Source organism: Stomoxys calcitrans, chromosome 2 (assembly GCF_963082655.1).
Source record: "Stomoxys calcitrans chromosome 2, idStoCalc2.1, whole genome shotgun sequence".
NCBI lineage: Eukaryota > Metazoa > Arthropoda > Insecta > Diptera > Muscidae > Stomoxys > Stomoxys calcitrans.
This window is the reverse complement of record NC_081553.1, coordinates 50699756-50718619: the sequence shown is the minus strand read 5'-3', so window position 1 is coordinate 50718619 and position 18864 is coordinate 50699756. Positions and strand designations below refer to the sequence as shown.

General features: G+C 38.6%; 2 protein-coding genes across 2 annotated transcripts; both read right to left on the bottom strand.

The window, feature by feature from the left end:
• Positions 1–8101: 8101 nt before the first annotated feature.
• Positions 8102–8804, bottom strand: LOC106083104 (glutathione S-transferase 4-like). The gene has a single exon (XM_013245950.2). The coding sequence runs from the start codon at positions 8736–8738 to the stop codon at positions 8112–8114; it is 627 nt and encodes a 208-aa protein (XP_013101404.2). The 5' UTR covers positions 8739–8804; the 3' UTR covers positions 8102–8111.
• A 4490-nt stretch (positions 8805–13294) lies between these two features.
• Positions 13295–13939, bottom strand: LOC106083097 (glutathione S-transferase 4-like). Its single transcript, XM_013245941.2, has one exon. It carries the CDS (start codon positions 13937–13939, stop codon positions 13295–13297), a length of 645 nt encoding a protein of 214 aa, XP_013101395.2.
• Positions 13940–18864: the final 4925 nt, after the last annotated feature.

Genomic DNA, 18864 nt, shown 5'->3' with positions numbered 1-18864 from the left:
GCTCGCACTCGACTTCAAGGTTCATCTCAGTTATCCGATCGGAAACCTCTTCCCTTCCTTCCAAGCTTCCTATCGTCCCTCGATTATGGTATGAGCTGCTCCCATCCTCAATCCATTCTCGCATCGCCTTTAGTCTCATAGCCGCAGTGACTGCCTCACACTTAATTTGTATGTCAATGGGTCGGATATCTAGAATAGTCTACAGTGCCCTAGTGGGCGTGGTGCTCATCGCTCCGCCTAGGCCAAGACAACATGTTCTCTAAACCTGTTGTACGGTCCTTATAATGCACTTTTTCTTCAACGCAGTCCACCAAACTACTGAGGCGTAAGTAAGTATTGATCTAATCACGCTCCTGAAGAGCCAGTGGACTATCCTCCTGTACAAAACCAGTAAGGAAAGGTAAAATTCGAGCGTAACCGACTATATACTATCCTACACCACTCAGTCCATGTACAACTTTTAATACATAGAACCTACGTCTAAATCTAGTCAGACTTTAACTAACAAACCTCTTGAAATATCGAATTGAACCTTGTAAGATTTTCTTTTCTTTTGTTCTTCTTTTGTTAAGATAGAATTAAAATTGAAAGATGAAAGACAAATATGAAAGTTATATCTGGACCGGTTCCTTTTTTGAAAATCAATAGCGATTTTCCTTGAACCAAAGAAGTTAGGTTAGGTTAGGTTTAAGTGGCAGTCTGCCACCAGATTCACTTAGACGTTTGCGTCCATTGTGGTACCACAGGAACAGAAGAAGGAAGATGCCTTCTAGTACCTACCGCTGAACCATCCAGATCACTTAAAAAAGCCCAATAACTTGCGAATCCAATCACATCCGCTAAATCAGACAGGTTCTCAAAGAAGTGAGAACCTAAGGTGGAACTTTTAACTGCTAGTGCACACACAGAAGGTTTTCTATAGTCTTTTCTTCCTCGATGTCCTTACAGCTTCTGCCAAAATCGTTGCTGGCAACCTTCAGTCTGGCAGCATGTTTCCGATAAGACAGTGACCTGTTATGACGGACACAATGACTGAGACGTCTGTTTTAGCCAATGACAGCAAAGCAGTAAACCTCTTAAAGTCTAGATTAGGCCACATAGTTTTGGAATGCTCACAGCCCCCTCTTTGTGACCATCTGTCATTCGATGTCCTTCGGGCCTGGTCCTGAAAACTTAGCTTAGCTCGCTAGAGGCATACCCACTGCTTCCAATGTCCTTGGAGTGTGTAAGGTAGTTCTTAATCTCACAATCTCATCCGCTTTACAATACCCTGGTTTATCTATCTCTGTGGCCTAGCACCCAGAAAAGGTGAATTTTGAACTATTAAGGGATCTCGTTGAGAGATCTGCGACAGTCGAGGACGGTTTTTGTGTTCAGAAATACGTTCTCCAGGGATTTAATGGCTGTCTGAGAATATATTTATGTCAATTGTCGTAAGGACATTATATCTAAGCCATTCCACCACTTCCTTAATTGCAAGCATCTCTGCTTGATACACACTGCAGTGGTCGGGTAACCTTTTCGATATGACCAGTTCTAGATCTTTAGAAGTCTATGTAACTTCTGTTACCAGGGATATCGTAGTTCCAATCGTAGTTCAGGAATAGTGGTACAGTACTTTTTATCAAAAAGCGCCTCATGTAGGGTGTAATCCACACTGCCTGGAACAATGGATATTGTATCAAGAATAACACAGTTCCGCAGCCGCCACATGACCAATGAGAAAGCTCTTTTAACCTCCCGGCAGTGGTCGCTGCAATTTGTCTAGCCACAATGTCCAGAGGCATTAGATGTAGCATTAAATTCAGTGCATCAGATGGTGTCGCTCTCAATGCGGCTGTGATGCACAAACAAGCCATCATTTGGATCCGGTTAAGTATTGAGCAGTAGCTGGACTTTTGAAGATCCGTTCACCAGACCACAATATCACATAGCATAATAGGTCTGACAACTGCAGTATAGACCCAAGGAGACAGGTTCCACCATTTTCGGTAGCCCACTTTGCTATTGCATGTAGAGCTTTCTGAAGTACATCTCTTAGAGTGCTGGGAAACTTTCCCCTAACCTCAATTGCCACGTTTTGCCTTTACTATATGTATGCTGCTGCAGCGACAGGCTATCTCCAGGGATTTTTGCCCTAATAATCAAAGAAGTTACTTGTGGAAAATTTGATGACATTCGGACAACAATTGCGACCTGTAGCTTGATTACAAAAATACATGGACAGATAGACAGGAAGTGATTCTAAGCCGATCGTTAGACTTATCGATGGATTTACCTCTTCTCCTTCTTATTGTTGCAAATAATTAGCCGATTTTGATGAAATTTTGCACCTACAACATTAAGAGGTAACATTGGATGAAAGATATAAAGGGTGATTTTTAGCTAGTATTTCTTTGGCATCACTGATTTAAACAGCTCACTCACGTTAGCGTTTTGTCCCACTGTTAAACTTTGAATCAGTGAGTAGTTTCAGGCCTTTCAACTTCGAACCTAAGTATGGTTCAGATCGGACTATATTTGGATATAGCTGCCATATAGATCGATCTGCCGATAAAGGGTCTGAAGCCCATAAAAGCTTTATTTTTCAACTGTTTTCGTTAAAATTTTAAACAGTGAGTAGTTTAAGGCCTACAAACATCTGACTCAAATATGGTTCAGGTCGTACTATATTCAGATATAGGGGCTATATGGACCCACCTTCCGATAAGAGTTCTGAAGCCAATAAAAGCCCTATTTATAACCCGATTTCGCTGAATTTTGAAACAGTGGGTAGTTTCAGGTTTCTCGACATATTTATCGACTATATTTAGATATAGCTGCCATATTGACCGATCGCAAGATCCCTTTATCTTATCTGAAGCCCAAAAAAACATAATTTTTTTTATTCAGTTTTACTAAAATTTGAAACAGTGAGTAGTTTTAGGCCACCCGTCATCCTACTCAAATATGGTAAAAATAGGACTGTATTTCATTTTCTAAGAGTAATGTTAAAACTACCTTAAAACACATTCGAATTTCACAACAATACACGCAGCTAATGCCTTTGCAGTTTGGTTACTTTTTTATCCAATTTAATGAACAAGAACCGGCATTTGGTTCCATTTGAATTTATTGTTGTTTATGAATACGTCATCTTTTGTTGCGAATTTTTAAAAATTTCTTGCGCTCTTCTCTGCCTTATACTTTCGACGACCTTCAAATATCGACTAATGTTATGTAAGTTTTGTTTGTTTGGGTTATACTAGAGTTGGCAAATACTTAAAAGTACGTCATATTTCAAAAGCTAAGTGGACTATCCCACATTTTTGTCAAAGAAAAGCAGCTAAGGCTAAAGTAATTGTTTACCCAAAAGTAAGTCAAACGTGTTTTCTCAAATTTTTAGGGGTTTAAGATTGACTAATTAAGTTCGCTATTTAAAAGTGGTTACTTTAAAGAAAGTTTCTTAGCAGCTGTTATTAAAGGGAGTCTACAATTTCCTAGCTAATATTCAATGGACAAGGAATATGTCTATTATTGTTTCAATATTTCGATGACTTATTGCCGCACTTGTCAGCTGAAACTAAACTGAACTCTAAATATTCGAAAATCAGTATAACATTTTCATTTGGGATTGGTTTAATCTACTATTTAATTAACCTAATTTAAAATAACAACAAAAACAAAATTTATTACTTAATACATTTTGCGGTCTATATGGCAATTAGGAGAGAATGATTCAATGGTATCTGGCCAAAATACAAAAAATTGGGTAAGGTTAGGTTGTATTGACAAAGCCTCAGATGGTAAAAATTAAACCCATCAACTGGCAACACACTGGTAATCTAGTGGCATAATGAACAGGTGCCACACATTTCGAATTAATTTCGCTTGAATCGAACTTTTCATACCATCCACCGCCAGGAATCCTTTAGAAACCTCACTCGTATGATTGTAGACAACATACTTCGTATTTTGCTGGATTTCATATGAGTAATTAATAGATGTGTTTGGTAGGCGCAATTTACTAACGATTGTAAAGATCAACACATTAAAACAAACACCAAGGGAAATTATTTATGGAGGATAATTAACTGCATTTGTTTTTGAGTCTTTTATTTATTTATTAGATTTGTATACCAATTAACAACTGTATCAAACATAAAACCTATACGATAACAAAACATGTAAGGTAGGGCAAAAGTAAGCCGGTGTAGACAATATAAAACTCTACATCTACCCCATAAGTGTAAATTGAACGATATCAATAAATGGATACTATACCTAATTCTGGGAAGGCCACCCTAAGGCAGAGGTTTGCATGTCCGTTCATGACGCTGAACGCCTAGACTCGATCCTAACTTTGGATACTCACCACCTCGGGTATATATGTGAACCACCTTTCGTCGAAATCCGGTGACAAATGCAACTATATCGAAATATATTCCGATTTGAACCAAATACTTATAAGTATAGGTCATTGTTCAATTGTGTATAACAAAATATTGGTCTTTTTGGTAGCTATATCTAAAAAAAAACCGATCTGAATCATATACGACCCGGATGTAGAAAAGCCTAACATAAGTCACTGTGTCAAATTTCAGTGAAATCGGATTATAAATGCACCTCTTATGGTGCCAAGACTTTAAATTAAGATACCCATTTGGGCCAAGTTGCAGGAAAATATCGAAGAGCCCAACACAACTCACTGTCCCAATTTTCGGCGACATCGTTAAATAAATGCGCCTTTTATGGGTTCAAAACTTTAAATCGAGAGATCGGTCTATATGGTAGCTATATCCAAATCCGGCAAAAAGGGGCTCATATCTATGTCTGCTTCATGGCCAAGTGTTTTAGGGACGCCTCGCCTCAGAAACTCCCCCTAAACCGCACATATATACCGACTATAGAAATATGTAGCTCCAATGTGGTTCTTGGGAGTGGAGTATGAATCTGATATCCACTTTCGGGGCAAAGAGTGTGGCTACTCAAATGAAAGGTATTTGAGACCAGAGCACGAATCTGATATATGGGGTGCGCCTCACCCATAAAAACACCCCCATACCGCACATATTTACCGACCATAGCAATATAGGGCTCCAATAAAAGGTATTTGCGAGAAGAGAACCAATATAATATCCACTTTGGTGCGAAATATTTGAAAGGCCGTCCCAGCACCCCAAAACAGGACTTATTTCCTGACGTGACAGCATAGGACTCAGAAAAACAAGTAAAATGGCGTTAAGTTCGGCCGGACTAAACTCTGGATACCCACCACCACGGGTGTATATGTAAACCACCTTTAATCAAAATCCGGTGAAAGTTGCATACATTATGTCCCATAGCAGTTATATCGAAATATGTTCCGGTTTGGACCAAATACTAATAAGTACAAGTCATTGTTCTATTGTGTATAACAAAATATTGGGCTTTTTAGTGGCTTTATCTAACAAGTAAAAGCGTGCTAAGTTCGGCCGGGCCGAATCTTATACACCCTCCACCATGGATCGCATTTGTCGAGTTCTATGTGCAGTATCTCTTTTTAGGCAAACAAAGAATATAGAATAAGAACTCTTATGCTATTGGAGCTGTATCAAATTATAGTCCGATTCGGACCATAAATGAATGCTGAACATTGTAGAAGTCGTTGTGTAATATTTCAGTTCATTCAGTTAAGAATTGCGTCTTGTAGGGGCTCAAGAAGCAATATCGGGAGATAGGTTTATATGGGAGCTGTATCAAACTATTGATCGATTCAGACAATATTAGACACGTGTGTTGAAGATCATGAGAGAAGCCGATTTGAAGCAGCTATATCAGGTTATTTATCAATTTACGCCATACTCGCACATCGCACAGTTATTGTAACTCATAACTCATGCAAAATTTCAGCCAAATCGGATGGGAATTGCGCGCTCTATTGGCTCAAGAAGTCAAGATCTAAGATCGGTTTATATGACAGCTATACCAGATTATGAACTGATTTGAATCGTAAATGGCACAGTTGTTGGAAGTGATACCAAAACACCACGTGCAAAATTTCATTCAAATCGGACGAGAATTGCGCCCTCTAGAGGCTCAAGAAATCAAGACCCAAGATCGGTTTATATGGCAACTATATCAAAACATGGACCGATTTGGCCCATTTACAATCCCAACCGACCTACTTTATTAAAAAGTATTTGTGCAAAATTTCAAGCGGCTAGCTTTACTCCTTCGAAAGATAGCGTGCTTTCGACAGACAGGCGGACGAACGGACGGACATGGCTAGATCGACTTAAAATGACATGACGATCAAGAATATATAAACTTTTTGGGGTCTCAGACGCATATTTCGAGGTGTCACAAACAGAATGACAAAATTAGTATACCCCCATCCTATGGTGGAGGGTATACAAATAAACCGATCTGAACCATATACGACACGGATGCCGAAAAGCCTAACACAACTCACTGTCAAATTTCGGCGAAATCGGACAATAAATGCGCCTTTTATGGCTCCAAAACCTTAAATCGAGAGATCGGTCTATATGGCAGCTATGTCCAAATCCCGACCGATCTGGGCCAAATTAAAGAAGGATGTCGAGAGGCCCAACACAACTCACTGTCCCAAATTTCAGCAAAATCGGATAATAAATGTGGCTTTTATGGCCCCAAAACCTAAAACCGAAAGATTGGTCTATATGGCAGCTATATCCAAATCTGAACAGATCTATGCCATATTGCAGAAGTATGTCGAGGGGCTTAACTTAACCGACTGTCCTAAATTTTGGCGACATCGGACACTAATTGCGCCTTTTATAGGCCCAAAACCTTAAATCGAGAGATCGGTCTATATCCAAATCTGAACCGATTTGGTCCAAGTTTCAGAAAAATGTCGGTGAGCCTAACACAACTCACTGTCCTCAGTTTCAGCAAATTCGGATAATACATAGGGTTTTATGGGCCTAAGTCCCTAAATCGGAGGATCGGTCTATATGGCAGCTATATCCAAATCTGAACCGATCCAGGCCAAATTGACGAATGATGTCGAGGGGCTTAACCTAACTGACTGTCCTAAATTTTGGCGACATTGGACAATAATTGCGCCTTTTATAGGCCCAAAACCTTTAATCGAGAGATCGGTCTATATGTCAACTATATCCAAATTTGAACCGACCAGTGCCAAATTGAAGGAAGATGTTGATGGGCCTAAGACAATTCACTGTCCTAAATTTCAGCAAAATCGGATAATACATGTGGATTTTATGGGCCTAAGAACCTAAATTGGAGGATCGGTCTATATGGCAGATGTATCCAAATCTGAACCGATCAGGGCCAAATTGAAGAAAGATGTTGATGGGCCTAAGACAATTCACTGTCCTAAATTTCAACAAAATCGGATAATAAATGTGGCTTTTATAGGCCTAAGACCCTTAATCGGAGGATCGGTCTATATGGCAGCTATATCCAAATTTGGAGCAATCTGAGCCAAATTGACGAAGGATGTCGAAGGGCCTGATACCACTTACTGTCCCAAAATTCAGCAAAATCGGATAATGAATGTGGCTTTTATGGGCCTAAGACCCTAGATCGGCGGATCGGTCTATATGGGGACTATACCAAGATATAGTCCGATATAGCCCATCTTCGAACTTAACCTTCTTATGGACAACAAGGCTCAATATCTCAATTTTTAAAGACTGTAGCGTGATTTCAACATACAGACGGACAGACGGACATGGGGCTTGAAAGTTGGTCACCTCTATCATGTCAAATTTTGAGTGCTTACCAATCATTCATTTATAATGCTCGATGTGACCAACTTTTAAGCCCCATGAATCAGCCTTAAATATTTCAAACTTATTGAAAACCACATCTTCATGAACAATATTAAATTTCGTGTATATATTTCTGCCCATTCTAAAGTTCAGAAATTATTTCCAACATTTTTCGATTTGACAACACTGTGTGGCGCCCACTGTGACTGTCACAATATATATGCATAGACAGTCAGGCGTCGCCCTAATCCACTGAAGTGACTTTTTGAACCCCTAGAATTCAGATTGCATATGCCTTCACTCATAGATTCAACGTTTCAAAACCAATTTATTTCATTAATTATATTTATTTATCCCCACAAATTATTAATTTTAAATATATTTCTTATATTCTAAAACACCTGCACGATTCTCATCAGCACCAGGCGCAGTTTCTCCAATTTCATTATACCATCTGCTTATATTCGGGTATTTGCTTAGATCCACACTTGCCATTTCGATGGTGCTGACTGTAGCCAAAATGGCAAAATCAGCCAATGTCATGGTATCACCAGCAACATACTTGGATTCCGATAAGAATATATCCAAAAATTCCAAGGCTGCTTCTAATTTTTTATAAACCTCCGGTCCGATTGGTTTCTTGGTGAAGAATTTCGGATAAAAGTAATTGGCAAAACTTGTATGCAGTGTACCCAAATCGAAATGAAGACGCTGATTGATGAGTGCACGCTTTTTGGGGCAACTGGGGTACAAGGGATCATCTTGTTTGCCATATTTCTCCACCAAATAGACCATAATGGCACGTGATTCCCACAAAGTCAAATCACCATCAACCAATGTGGGAATACAATGCTGAGGATTAATTTTAAGGAATTCCGGTTTTAAGTTTTCGCGTTTTGAAATTTGTAGCAATTTTTTGTTTAGTTCAACGCCCAGAGCTTTGGCTGTCATTATAACCGATCGACAGGGGGCCGAGACAGGCAAATAGTAGAAATCCATGGTTGGGTTTAGTATCTGGGAAGGATAGAGGTAAAATTCGGAATTTTATGAGTGGAAAATAATATATGTTAAGGGCGCCATTGAATGTGAGCCACTTTTAAAGGTCAAGCTTTTTCTTCATTTCATTTAACATTTCTCGATCTGAAACCAACTCAGTTGGAACCATGGAGCGATACACAGACCCTATTACTAAAATCAACGTCGGCACTTAAAATTTAACCACCCCTTATATTACACAGTCCTTGGTTTACAGATTGTCGTATCCGTATGGGGATGAAGGCTATAAACTTGCGTTGCAAGAGCGTTTAGAATAAGAATTGCACAACATCACGTAAGTCATTTTTTCTAAACTCTGTGGCTTTTTAAGTTACAACCAACATTCTGAAACACCACAATTTATTCCTATAATTTTTATTTATACCTCTATGTATGAAATATTTAAAATTTCTTGATCTCAATGTCGTCTATTCAGTGACTTCTAAACAGCAACTAAATTGGATTTCACAAAAATTTTCATAATCTTAATACACTCTATACCCTATACCACTGTTGAGGTTCAGGCATTTGTTTGCAACACTAAAAAGTAGAAGAGCTACACCCATTGTTAAGTACATTTACCGATCAACTTAAATAGAAACAATTCTTTTTTTTTGTATTAGTCATGGCGATCGGATTGTCTGTCTATCGACCCATGTATTCTTATGAACAAGGTAACAGGTCTTCAAATTCTGCATTAGTAATTTTTTAGGCCCATGGATTAACGCTATCAAGTTATGTAAGTTCATCGTGAGACAACACTAGCGACAGACCAAGGCATCTTGTGCAAAGCGAAGCCAAGACCCATACACTGACAATCTGACCAAAGTACAAACTCGGGTACCGAGGTGCCTAATATGCTCTAATATTCCTAAAAATTTGCCTATGAACGTTCCTTTAAGGAATAGCAGCAAACCAAGGCATCTGGTGCAAAGCGAAGCCAAGACCCACACACTGACAATCTGACCAAGCTACAAACTCGGGTACCGAGATGCCTAATATGCTCTAATATTCCTGAAAATTTCCCTATGAACATTCCTTTAAGGAATAGCAGCAATAAGTTTTGTGTGATTCAAGTTTAAGCTCAATTATAAGGGACCACCTTTTATAGCCGAGTCCGAATGGCGGGCCGCAGTGCGATATCACTTTAGGGAGAACTTTTAACATGGCATAGTACCTCTCGAACGTTTCCAGCGAGATTCGAATCCCGGCTTTCAGCGTCATATGCAGACATGGTCAATTCGTATCTTAAATTTTCAAGTTGTAAATATTTTCGGCGGTGTAGGGAACTTTGTGGTATACTTGGACCAACTTTTGTCTTTCTTTAACTGTATCATATAATCAGAATGGCCAAATATGACCGATAATGGAATAAGTGCTTGGGAAAAAAGAAAATAAAAACGCTTTTTTCTGTTGAAGTAAACAACAATATTTTATGGTGACTGAAAGATAAAAATGAAATGTTTTCCCTTCACACAAGTTCAAATACCAAAAGTGGTAAATATTTTTTTTTTTTATAATAGAAACTATAATTTTTTTTTACTTTCCGAGATATGGCCTTTTCTATTAAAATTAAGTTATAGTTTTAATAAAACAAAATATTTTTAAAATTTTTCCAAATTAGGCTATTTTGCATTTTTTGTAACTACCAACAAAGAAAAATTTAGCACAGACTTACACCACAATAATTTATGAAGAAGCATTGGTGGGGAAGATTTTTAATATTATTTCAACATTGTACAGTTCATCTGGGTTAGGTAAACTTAATATTCCAGTCTTCAAATAAAATCACACAGTAGTGACAGGCAAAGCATCTGCTGGGAGTTGAACCCATGACCCCCGTACTGGTAATACGAGCACGCTACCAATTCGGTTACAAGGCGGCCTACAATGGTCTAACAAAATTGCAAACTGCAAATTTTGCCCATGAACATTCCACTAAGGAACAGGGGCAAACTTCTCACATATCAATGAGTGCAGTCCGATTCAATTTTAAGCTCAATGATAAAGGACCTCCTTCTTATAGCCGAGTGCGAACGGTTAGCTGCAATGCGACACCTCTTTGGAGAGAACAGCTACAAAAAATTAAAATAAAACCGGTATGGGAGGGCAAAAGTGGGGCGCTGCTGACTATATAATACCCCACACCTAAACTATAAGTACAATGTGGAAGCTATATCCAATTCTGAACCAATTTTTAGGGACCTCGACGGATATTTTCAAATTGGTTATAAGACAATCCCTATCAAATTTCGAGCAAATATGTTCAAACTATAATAACTACGTTTGACAAATGACAACATTATTGCAAATTACCCAAAATTTGATGAATAAATATATGAGAGCTATATGTAAATCTCAACCTATTTCAAGCAAACTTCTCCGATATTGTGGTAGTCATAGAGGAAAGAGTTGTATAAAACCTTGGTGAGTTTGGTCAATAAATGCGCTTGCAGTGGCCCTTGGAGTGAAAATCGGGCGATATACAAATATGACAGCTATATTTAAATCTGGACCGATTTCAATGAAACTCGCCAGTAATGTCGAGAGTCAGGAGAAACTCCTTCCTGCCATATTTCGAGAGAATCGGTTAACAAATAAGCATTTTATTGCAATATTTCTCAAAATCGGGCGAACATATATATGGGAGCTAATCTAAATCTGAACCGATTTTCATGAACTCACCAGTAAAGTCGAGAGTCAAGAGAAAATCCTTCCTGCCAAATTTCAAGGGAATCGGTCAACAAATGACCATTTTATTGCAGTAGAACTGCTAATTGGACGAACATATATATGGAAGCTATAACCAAAACTGAACCTATTTTTTCCAATTTCAATAGGCACAGTGAGTTGAATATGGTGTAGATCGAACTATATTTTGATATAGCTACCAGCTAGGCCAATCACCCGTTTTATGACCGAGAGCAGTGAATTGTTTTGAATTGTTTTGCGTCATTGGCGAGTTCGGTCTAGATCGGATCATATTTCGATATAGCTGATAAGGTTTATAAATGGTGTATTTTTCACCGGACGTTATGAGTTGAATATGTGTCCAAAGCGGGTGGGTTTATGAGTTTAATATGTGTCCAAAGTGGGTGGGTAAGCGTTTTTATACCCACCACTATAGGATGTTATACCCACCACCATAAAATGGGTGTATACTAATTTAGACATTCCGTTTGTAGAATAAGTATATATATTCTTGATCGTCTCGACATTTTGAATCGATATAGCCATGTCCGTCCGTCCGTCTGTCGAAATCACGATAGCGGCCGAATGCTTAAAAGTAGCCGCTTGAAATTTCGCACAGATACTTCTTGTTGATGTAGGTCGTTGGGGATTGCAAATGGGCCATATCGGTTCAGATTTAGATGTAGCTCCTATATAAACCGATCTAACGATTTGACTTCTTGAGCCCCTGGAAGCCGTAATGTTTGTCTGATTTGGCTGAAATTTTGCATGTATTGTTCTGTAATGATTTCCAGCAAGTGTTCCTAGTACGGTCGAAATTGGTGTATAACCTGATATAGCTTCCATATAAACCGATCTCCCGATTTTACTTCATGAGCTCCTGGAAGCCGCATTTTTTGTCCTATTTGGCTGAATTTTTTTTTACATCACGAGGTCGAACGCGAGAAACTAGCCGCGTGAAAGTTTGCACTGATACTTCTTGGGATTGGAAACGGTCGATCTCCCGATTTGATTTCTTGAGCCCATGGAAGCAACACTTTTTGTCCGATTTGGCTGAAATTTTGCGAACAGAACCAACTGGGGTCCAAATCGGTCTTTAACCCGATAAAGCTCCCACATAAACCGGTCTCCCGATTTGATTTCTTGAGCCACTGGAAGGAACAATTTTTATCCGATTTGGCTTAAAATTTCCAGATAGTGTTGTGTTTTGAATTCCAGTAACTATGCCAACTACGATCCAAATCGGGGAATAACCTGATATAGCTTCCATATAAACCGATCTCCCGATTTGATTACTTGCGCCCTTGCAATCCGAAAATTTTGTCCGATTTGGTTGAAATTTTGCACGTAGTGTTTTGTTATGACTTTTAACAACTGTGCCAAGTGCGGTCGAAATTGGTCTATAACCTGATATAGCTCCCATATAAACCGATCTCTTGACCATCCTTGTTCGGTTCCAAGGAGTTTTAATTAATGTAGAATAAAATTGTGCCCTACAAATTAATTCATTTTGTATAAATTTTAATCAGAATCCATGGTGGTGGGTTCCCAAGATTCAGCCCGACCGAACTTAGCACACTTTTACTTGTTTCATATAGAGGATCATACAACCGAATCAAAACCACCAATGTAAGCCATTGTAAAGGCTTGTTATTTTTCCTTTTTCTGTAGCTTGGTTCTTAAATTCGTTAAAAATCCTGTCTTAGGTTACATTTTTCAAGAAGTATATCAATCATTACATAAACCTTCTCGAATCTTTAATGATCACAATTACCTATCCCTCCTCCCATTAAAATACTGCATCTTCATCCAGTTACATTTAATTGCATTTATTTTTTACTATTTTTTTCTATGAATGTTCTATAAGCCAAAACACCAGCATGATTCTCATCAGCACCAGGAGCTGTTTCTTTCATTACATTATACCATCTGTTAATGTGTTCATATTTGCTTACATCCACATTGCCAACTTCCATGGTGCTGACCGTGGCCAATATGGCCAAATCTGCCAAGGTCATGGTATCACCGGCAACATATTTCGATTCGGATAGGAACACATTCAAAAACTCCAAAGCTGTTTCCAATTTTTGATATACCTCTGGTTCAACTGGTTGCTTAAAGAAGAACTTGGGATAAAAGTACTCGGCGAAGCTTTTATACAATGTACCCAAATCGAAATAAAGACGTTGATTGATGACAGCACGCTTCTTGGGACAATTGGGATATAGAGGATCATCCTTCTTGCCATATTTTTCTACTAAATAGACAATAATGGCACGAGACTCCCATAAGTTGAAATCGCCATCCACTAACGTGGGAATGCAATGTTGTGGATTTATTTTGAGAAATTCTGGCTTAAGATGTTCGCCTTTAGACAAATCCAATATTTTTTTGTTCAAATTAATGTTTAAAGCTTTCGCTGTCATTAAAATTGAACGGCAGGGAGCTGACTCGGCCATATAGTAGAAATCCATGGTGAGTGGTGGTTTATTGTCTATCTAAGGAAGAAACGTATTTAGAGAAATGATTATTAAATTGTATTTGGTGAGCAAAGGGTGGAAGTAAAGTGGAATGAAACCTCTAGGTTCTTTTGCTTGGCCCTCTTTGTGTAGAATGTATGAGCATCTTGCAATGGTGCACAGTGATCCTTAATCTAAACACATAGACCCTAAGGCAATAACTTTCTAGCCGGTAGGATATTTATTGGTATAGTATAATATATAGATTTTTGACATATTAAGCTCATAAAGTTTCATGTCCTTTGCGTCCATCTGGTGAATTTGAAGATTTTCCTTTTAGGAACAGAGAAACTATTTATGATAGAAATATACCAAAGTTTTAAAAAAATTTTAATTTTAAATTCCAAGTAGAAACCTTTCATTTCAAGGAATGGCTTTCTATGTGCACATTGATCCGGGACCTATATACATGGACCCAAAGGCAATAACTTTAAAATAAACTTTTTCACATGGCTCTGTGTTCTTCCAGGAACAGGGAAAATATTCATAGCCGAGACTTAATTTTTAACAAAATTTGGTATTAAATACTTTTAGCTACTCATGGATTTGTTTGGATCCATCTACGAATTCTTCAACCGGTTATGAGCTGATCATAATTATAAACTATAATATTCCAATATTATTTTGTTTTAATCAGTTTTAATTTAAAACCAACATTCTATGCCACCATAATTAACGGTTCTTACTCCTGTGAACAAGTACGTACCTTTTACTAAAAAAAAAAACTTAAAATTTCTTGCGCTTAATGTTGTTCTCTACGTGACTTTCCAAATTCGACTGAATGTTCCCACAGTTTTGTTGAATTTGGTCGTTGATATTGTTATAAAATATAATCAAAATAAAAACAAAATCGATAGCGGCATAGCGGCTTGTAGAATAGAGTACCAAAACTGCTTTCATGTTGAACTCATCAAGAAAATGTTATTTTGTGCATATTTTTCAGATAAGTACCCTCTTTCTGCTTTTTCTTTTTTTCTGCTTTCATATTAAACTCATCGACAACATGTTATTTGCGCATATTTTTTTTCAGATAAATACTCGTATGCACATCATATCAGCTAACTGAACGAAATTAGTAAAAAGGCGTTAAGTTTGGATACCTATCACCTCGGGTATATATCCAAACCATACATACAAATCTGGACCGGTCTGAGGCAAGTTTCAGAAAAATGTCGAAGAGCCTAACACAACTCACTGTCCCAAATTTCGGCGAAATCGGACAATAAATGCGCCTTTTATGGCCCAAAACCTTAAATCGAGAGATCGGTCTATATGGCAGATATATTCAAATGTGGACCGATTTGAGCCAAGTTGCAGAAAAATGTCGAGGAGCCTTACACAACTCACTGTCCCAAATCTCGGCGATATCGGAAAATAAATGCGCTTTTTATGGACCCAAAACCTTAAATCGAGAGATCGGTCTATATGGCAGCTATATGCAAACCTTGATTGATCTAGGCTAAATCGCAGATATATGTCGAGGGCCTTAAACTTACTCACTGTCCCGAATTTCGGCAAAATCGGATAATAAATGTGGCTTTTAAGGGCCTAAGACCCTAAATCGAGAGATTGGTCTATATGGCAGCTATATCTAAATCTGGACCGATCTGAACCAAATTGATGAAGAATGTCGAAGGGCCTAACACAACTCTCTGTCCCAAATTTTAGCAAAATCTGACAATAAATGCGCCTTTTATAGGCCTAAGACCCTAAATCGGCGCTTCGGTTCATATGACAGTTATATATCCAAATCTGAAACGATTTGGTCCAAGTTTCAGAAAAATGTCGGTGAGCCTAACACAACTCACTGTCCAAAATTTCGGCGAAATAGGACAATCAATTCGCCTCTTATGGGCCCAAAACCTTAAATCAGCGGGTCGGCTTATATGGCAGCTATATCCAAATCTGAACCGATTTGGACCAAGTTTCAGACAAATGTCGGAGAGCCTAACACAACTTACTGTGCCAAATTTCGGCGAAATCGGACACTAAATACGTCTTTTATGAGCCCAAAACCTTAAATCGAGCGATCAGTCTTTATGGCAGCTATAATCAAATTTGAACCGATTTGGGCCAAATTTCAGATATATGTCTAAGGGCTTAGTTTAACTTACCGCCCCACATTTCGGTGACATCGGACAATAAATGCGCATTTCTTGGGCCCATACCCTTAAATCGAGAGATCGGCCTATATGGAAGCTATATCCAAATCTGAACCGATCGGGGCCAAATTGCAGATGGATGTCGAAGGGCCTAACACAACTCACTGTCCCAAATTTTGGCAAAATCGGATAATAAATGCACTTTTTATGGGCGCAAAACCTTAAATCGAGAGATCGGTCTATATGGCAGCTATATCCAAATCTGAATCTGTGCCATATTGGAGAGATATGTCGAGGGGCTTAACTGAACTCACTGTCCCAAATTTCAGCAAAATCGGATAATAAATGTGGCTTTTATGGGCCTAAGACCCTAAATCGGCGGATCGGTCTATATGGGGACTATATCAAGATATAGTCCGATATAGCCCATCTTCGAATTTAATCTGCTTCTGTGCAAAATTTCAGCTCAATATCTCTATTTTTAATGACTGAAGCATGATTTCAACAGACAGATGGACGGACATGGCTGAACACAAAAACCGCCCACGACTGTCGCAGATGTCTCAACGAGGTGGTTGAACAGTTCAAAATTCACTTGTTCTGAGTGCCGGACCACAGAGATATCCCAGGGAATTCTAACGCGGACGAGCTTGTGAGACTCGGAACTAGGACTAGAGGGTCTGCTGCTTTGCTGTCATTAGCCAGAACGAACATCTCAATCATTGTATCCGTCATGACAGGTCACTGTCTAATCGGAAAACATGCTGACAGACTGAAGGTTGCCAGTAACGACTTTTGCAGAAGCTGTGAGGACATCGAGCAAGAAGAGACTATAGAACACCTTCTGTGTATGTGTCCCGCACTAGCAGCAAGAAGCAGTTCCACTTTAGGTTCTCATTTCTTTGTGAACCTGTCTGATTTAGCGGATATGAACGTTCGCAAGTTCCATTTGCCAAAATTTTTGCATGAAGTTTTGTGTTATGACTTCCAACTACTGCTATATAAACAGATCTGGGTTATTGACTTCATAAACCTCTAGAGGGCGCAATTCTTATCTGATTTTGCTGAAATTTTGTAAAACTGCTTCTCCCATGACCTTCAACATACATGTCCAATAAGGTCTTAAACAATCTATAGCCTGATGCAGCTCCTATATATACCGATCTCCCTATTATGCTTCTTGAGCCCTTTCAAGCGCAATTCTTATTCGAATGGGCTCAAATATTACCCAAATGACTTCTACTATGGTCTTCAACATTCAATTCACTTATTGTCCGAATCAGACTATAACTTGATATATCTCTAATAGCATAACTATTCTTATCCATTATTCTTTGCATGTCCGCCAATGATGCTGAACGCCTGGGTTCGAGTCCTGGCGAGACCATCAGAAAAAGAATTTCAGCGGTGATTTACCCTCCTAATGCTGGCAACATTTGTGAGGTACTATGCCACGTAAAACTTCTCTCCAAAGAGTTGTCGCACTGCGGCACGCCGTTCGGACTCGGCTATATAAAGGAGGCCCCTTATCATTGAGCTTAAAACTTAAATCGGACTGCACTCATTGATACGTGAGAAGTTTGCCCCTGTTCCTTAGTGGAATGTCCATGGGCAAAATTTGCAAATTTAAAATTTTTGCCTAAAAAGAGATACCATGCAAAGAACTCGACAAATGCGATCCATGGTAGAGGGTATATGAGATTCGGCCCGGCCTAACTTTGCACGCTCTGACTTGTTTTTGCTCTGTAAGTCCCAAAAATGCGCGTACAAATATTTTTGCACCAAACAATACCTGCTGCCTCCACAGCAAATTTACAAAAAAAATCCGATTTTGAAATTGTCTTTGCCCGAAAGGGACATTTTGGGGATTTTTTGTGAATATTGGGAATTCGAAAATCGGAACAGGCCTGATAATGCAAAACTGTAGCCAAAACGTATAAGAATTGCGATTTGTAGAAGTGTAATCGGAAGATCGGTTTATATGGAAGCTTTATATAAACATGGATAGATCTGGCCTTTTTATAATTCCAACCGACATACGTTAATAAGAAATATTTGCGAAAAATTTCATGTGCCCAGCTTTACTTACTTTAACGTAAGTTATATTGACGGACGGACATGGCAAGATTGTCTTAAAGTGTTAAGACAATCAAGAATATGTACACTCTTTTGGGTCCTCAGATCAGTATTTCAATGTGTTGCAAACGAAACGACGAAATTAATATACCCCCATTCTATGGTGAAGGGTATAAACATGTTGTGTGTGTGAATGTGTCTCTAACAGTGACGAGCACATAATTGGAATTTTTTCCAAGCCCATGGACTTGATTGGGATTTTTTTTCTTGTGTACTCTATGTTGTGTGTGTGAATGTGTCTCTAACAGTGACGAGCACACAATTGCAATTTTTTCCAAGCCCATGGACTTGATTGGGATTATTTTCTTGTGTACTCACACAGTAATATGCAATAGTGTGAGCATTTTTGCCTCAAAAATGTCCTTAAGAGTTTACAATAAACAAAGTTAGTTAATTTTCGTGATTTTTCGTACGTTTTCCAGCTCGAGATCATATTCAATGCATTCAATTCAAAGAATAGCATAGCAAAGAACTTATAACAGTTGAAGGAGTGTGTGTTATTGTTCAAAGCACTTAACAGGTTAGTGGATCATGATTTCTAATGCACCATGTGTCCTCATCAGCACCTTTGTCAAATTGATTAAGGTGCCCTACATACCCAATGTCTATTGACTACGGTGTAGGACACGCTTTCGTTTTGAA

What these genes read in the sequence shown, in the direction of transcription:
- LOC106083104 (XM_013245950.2), bottom strand. Translation starts at nt 8,738, where the DNA reads ATGGATTTCTACTATTTGCCTGTCTCGGCCCCCTGTCGATCGGTTATA.
- LOC106083097 (XM_013245941.2), bottom strand. Translation starts at nt 13,939, where the DNA reads ATGGATTTCTACTATATGGCCGAGTCAGCTCCCTGCCGTTCAATTTTA.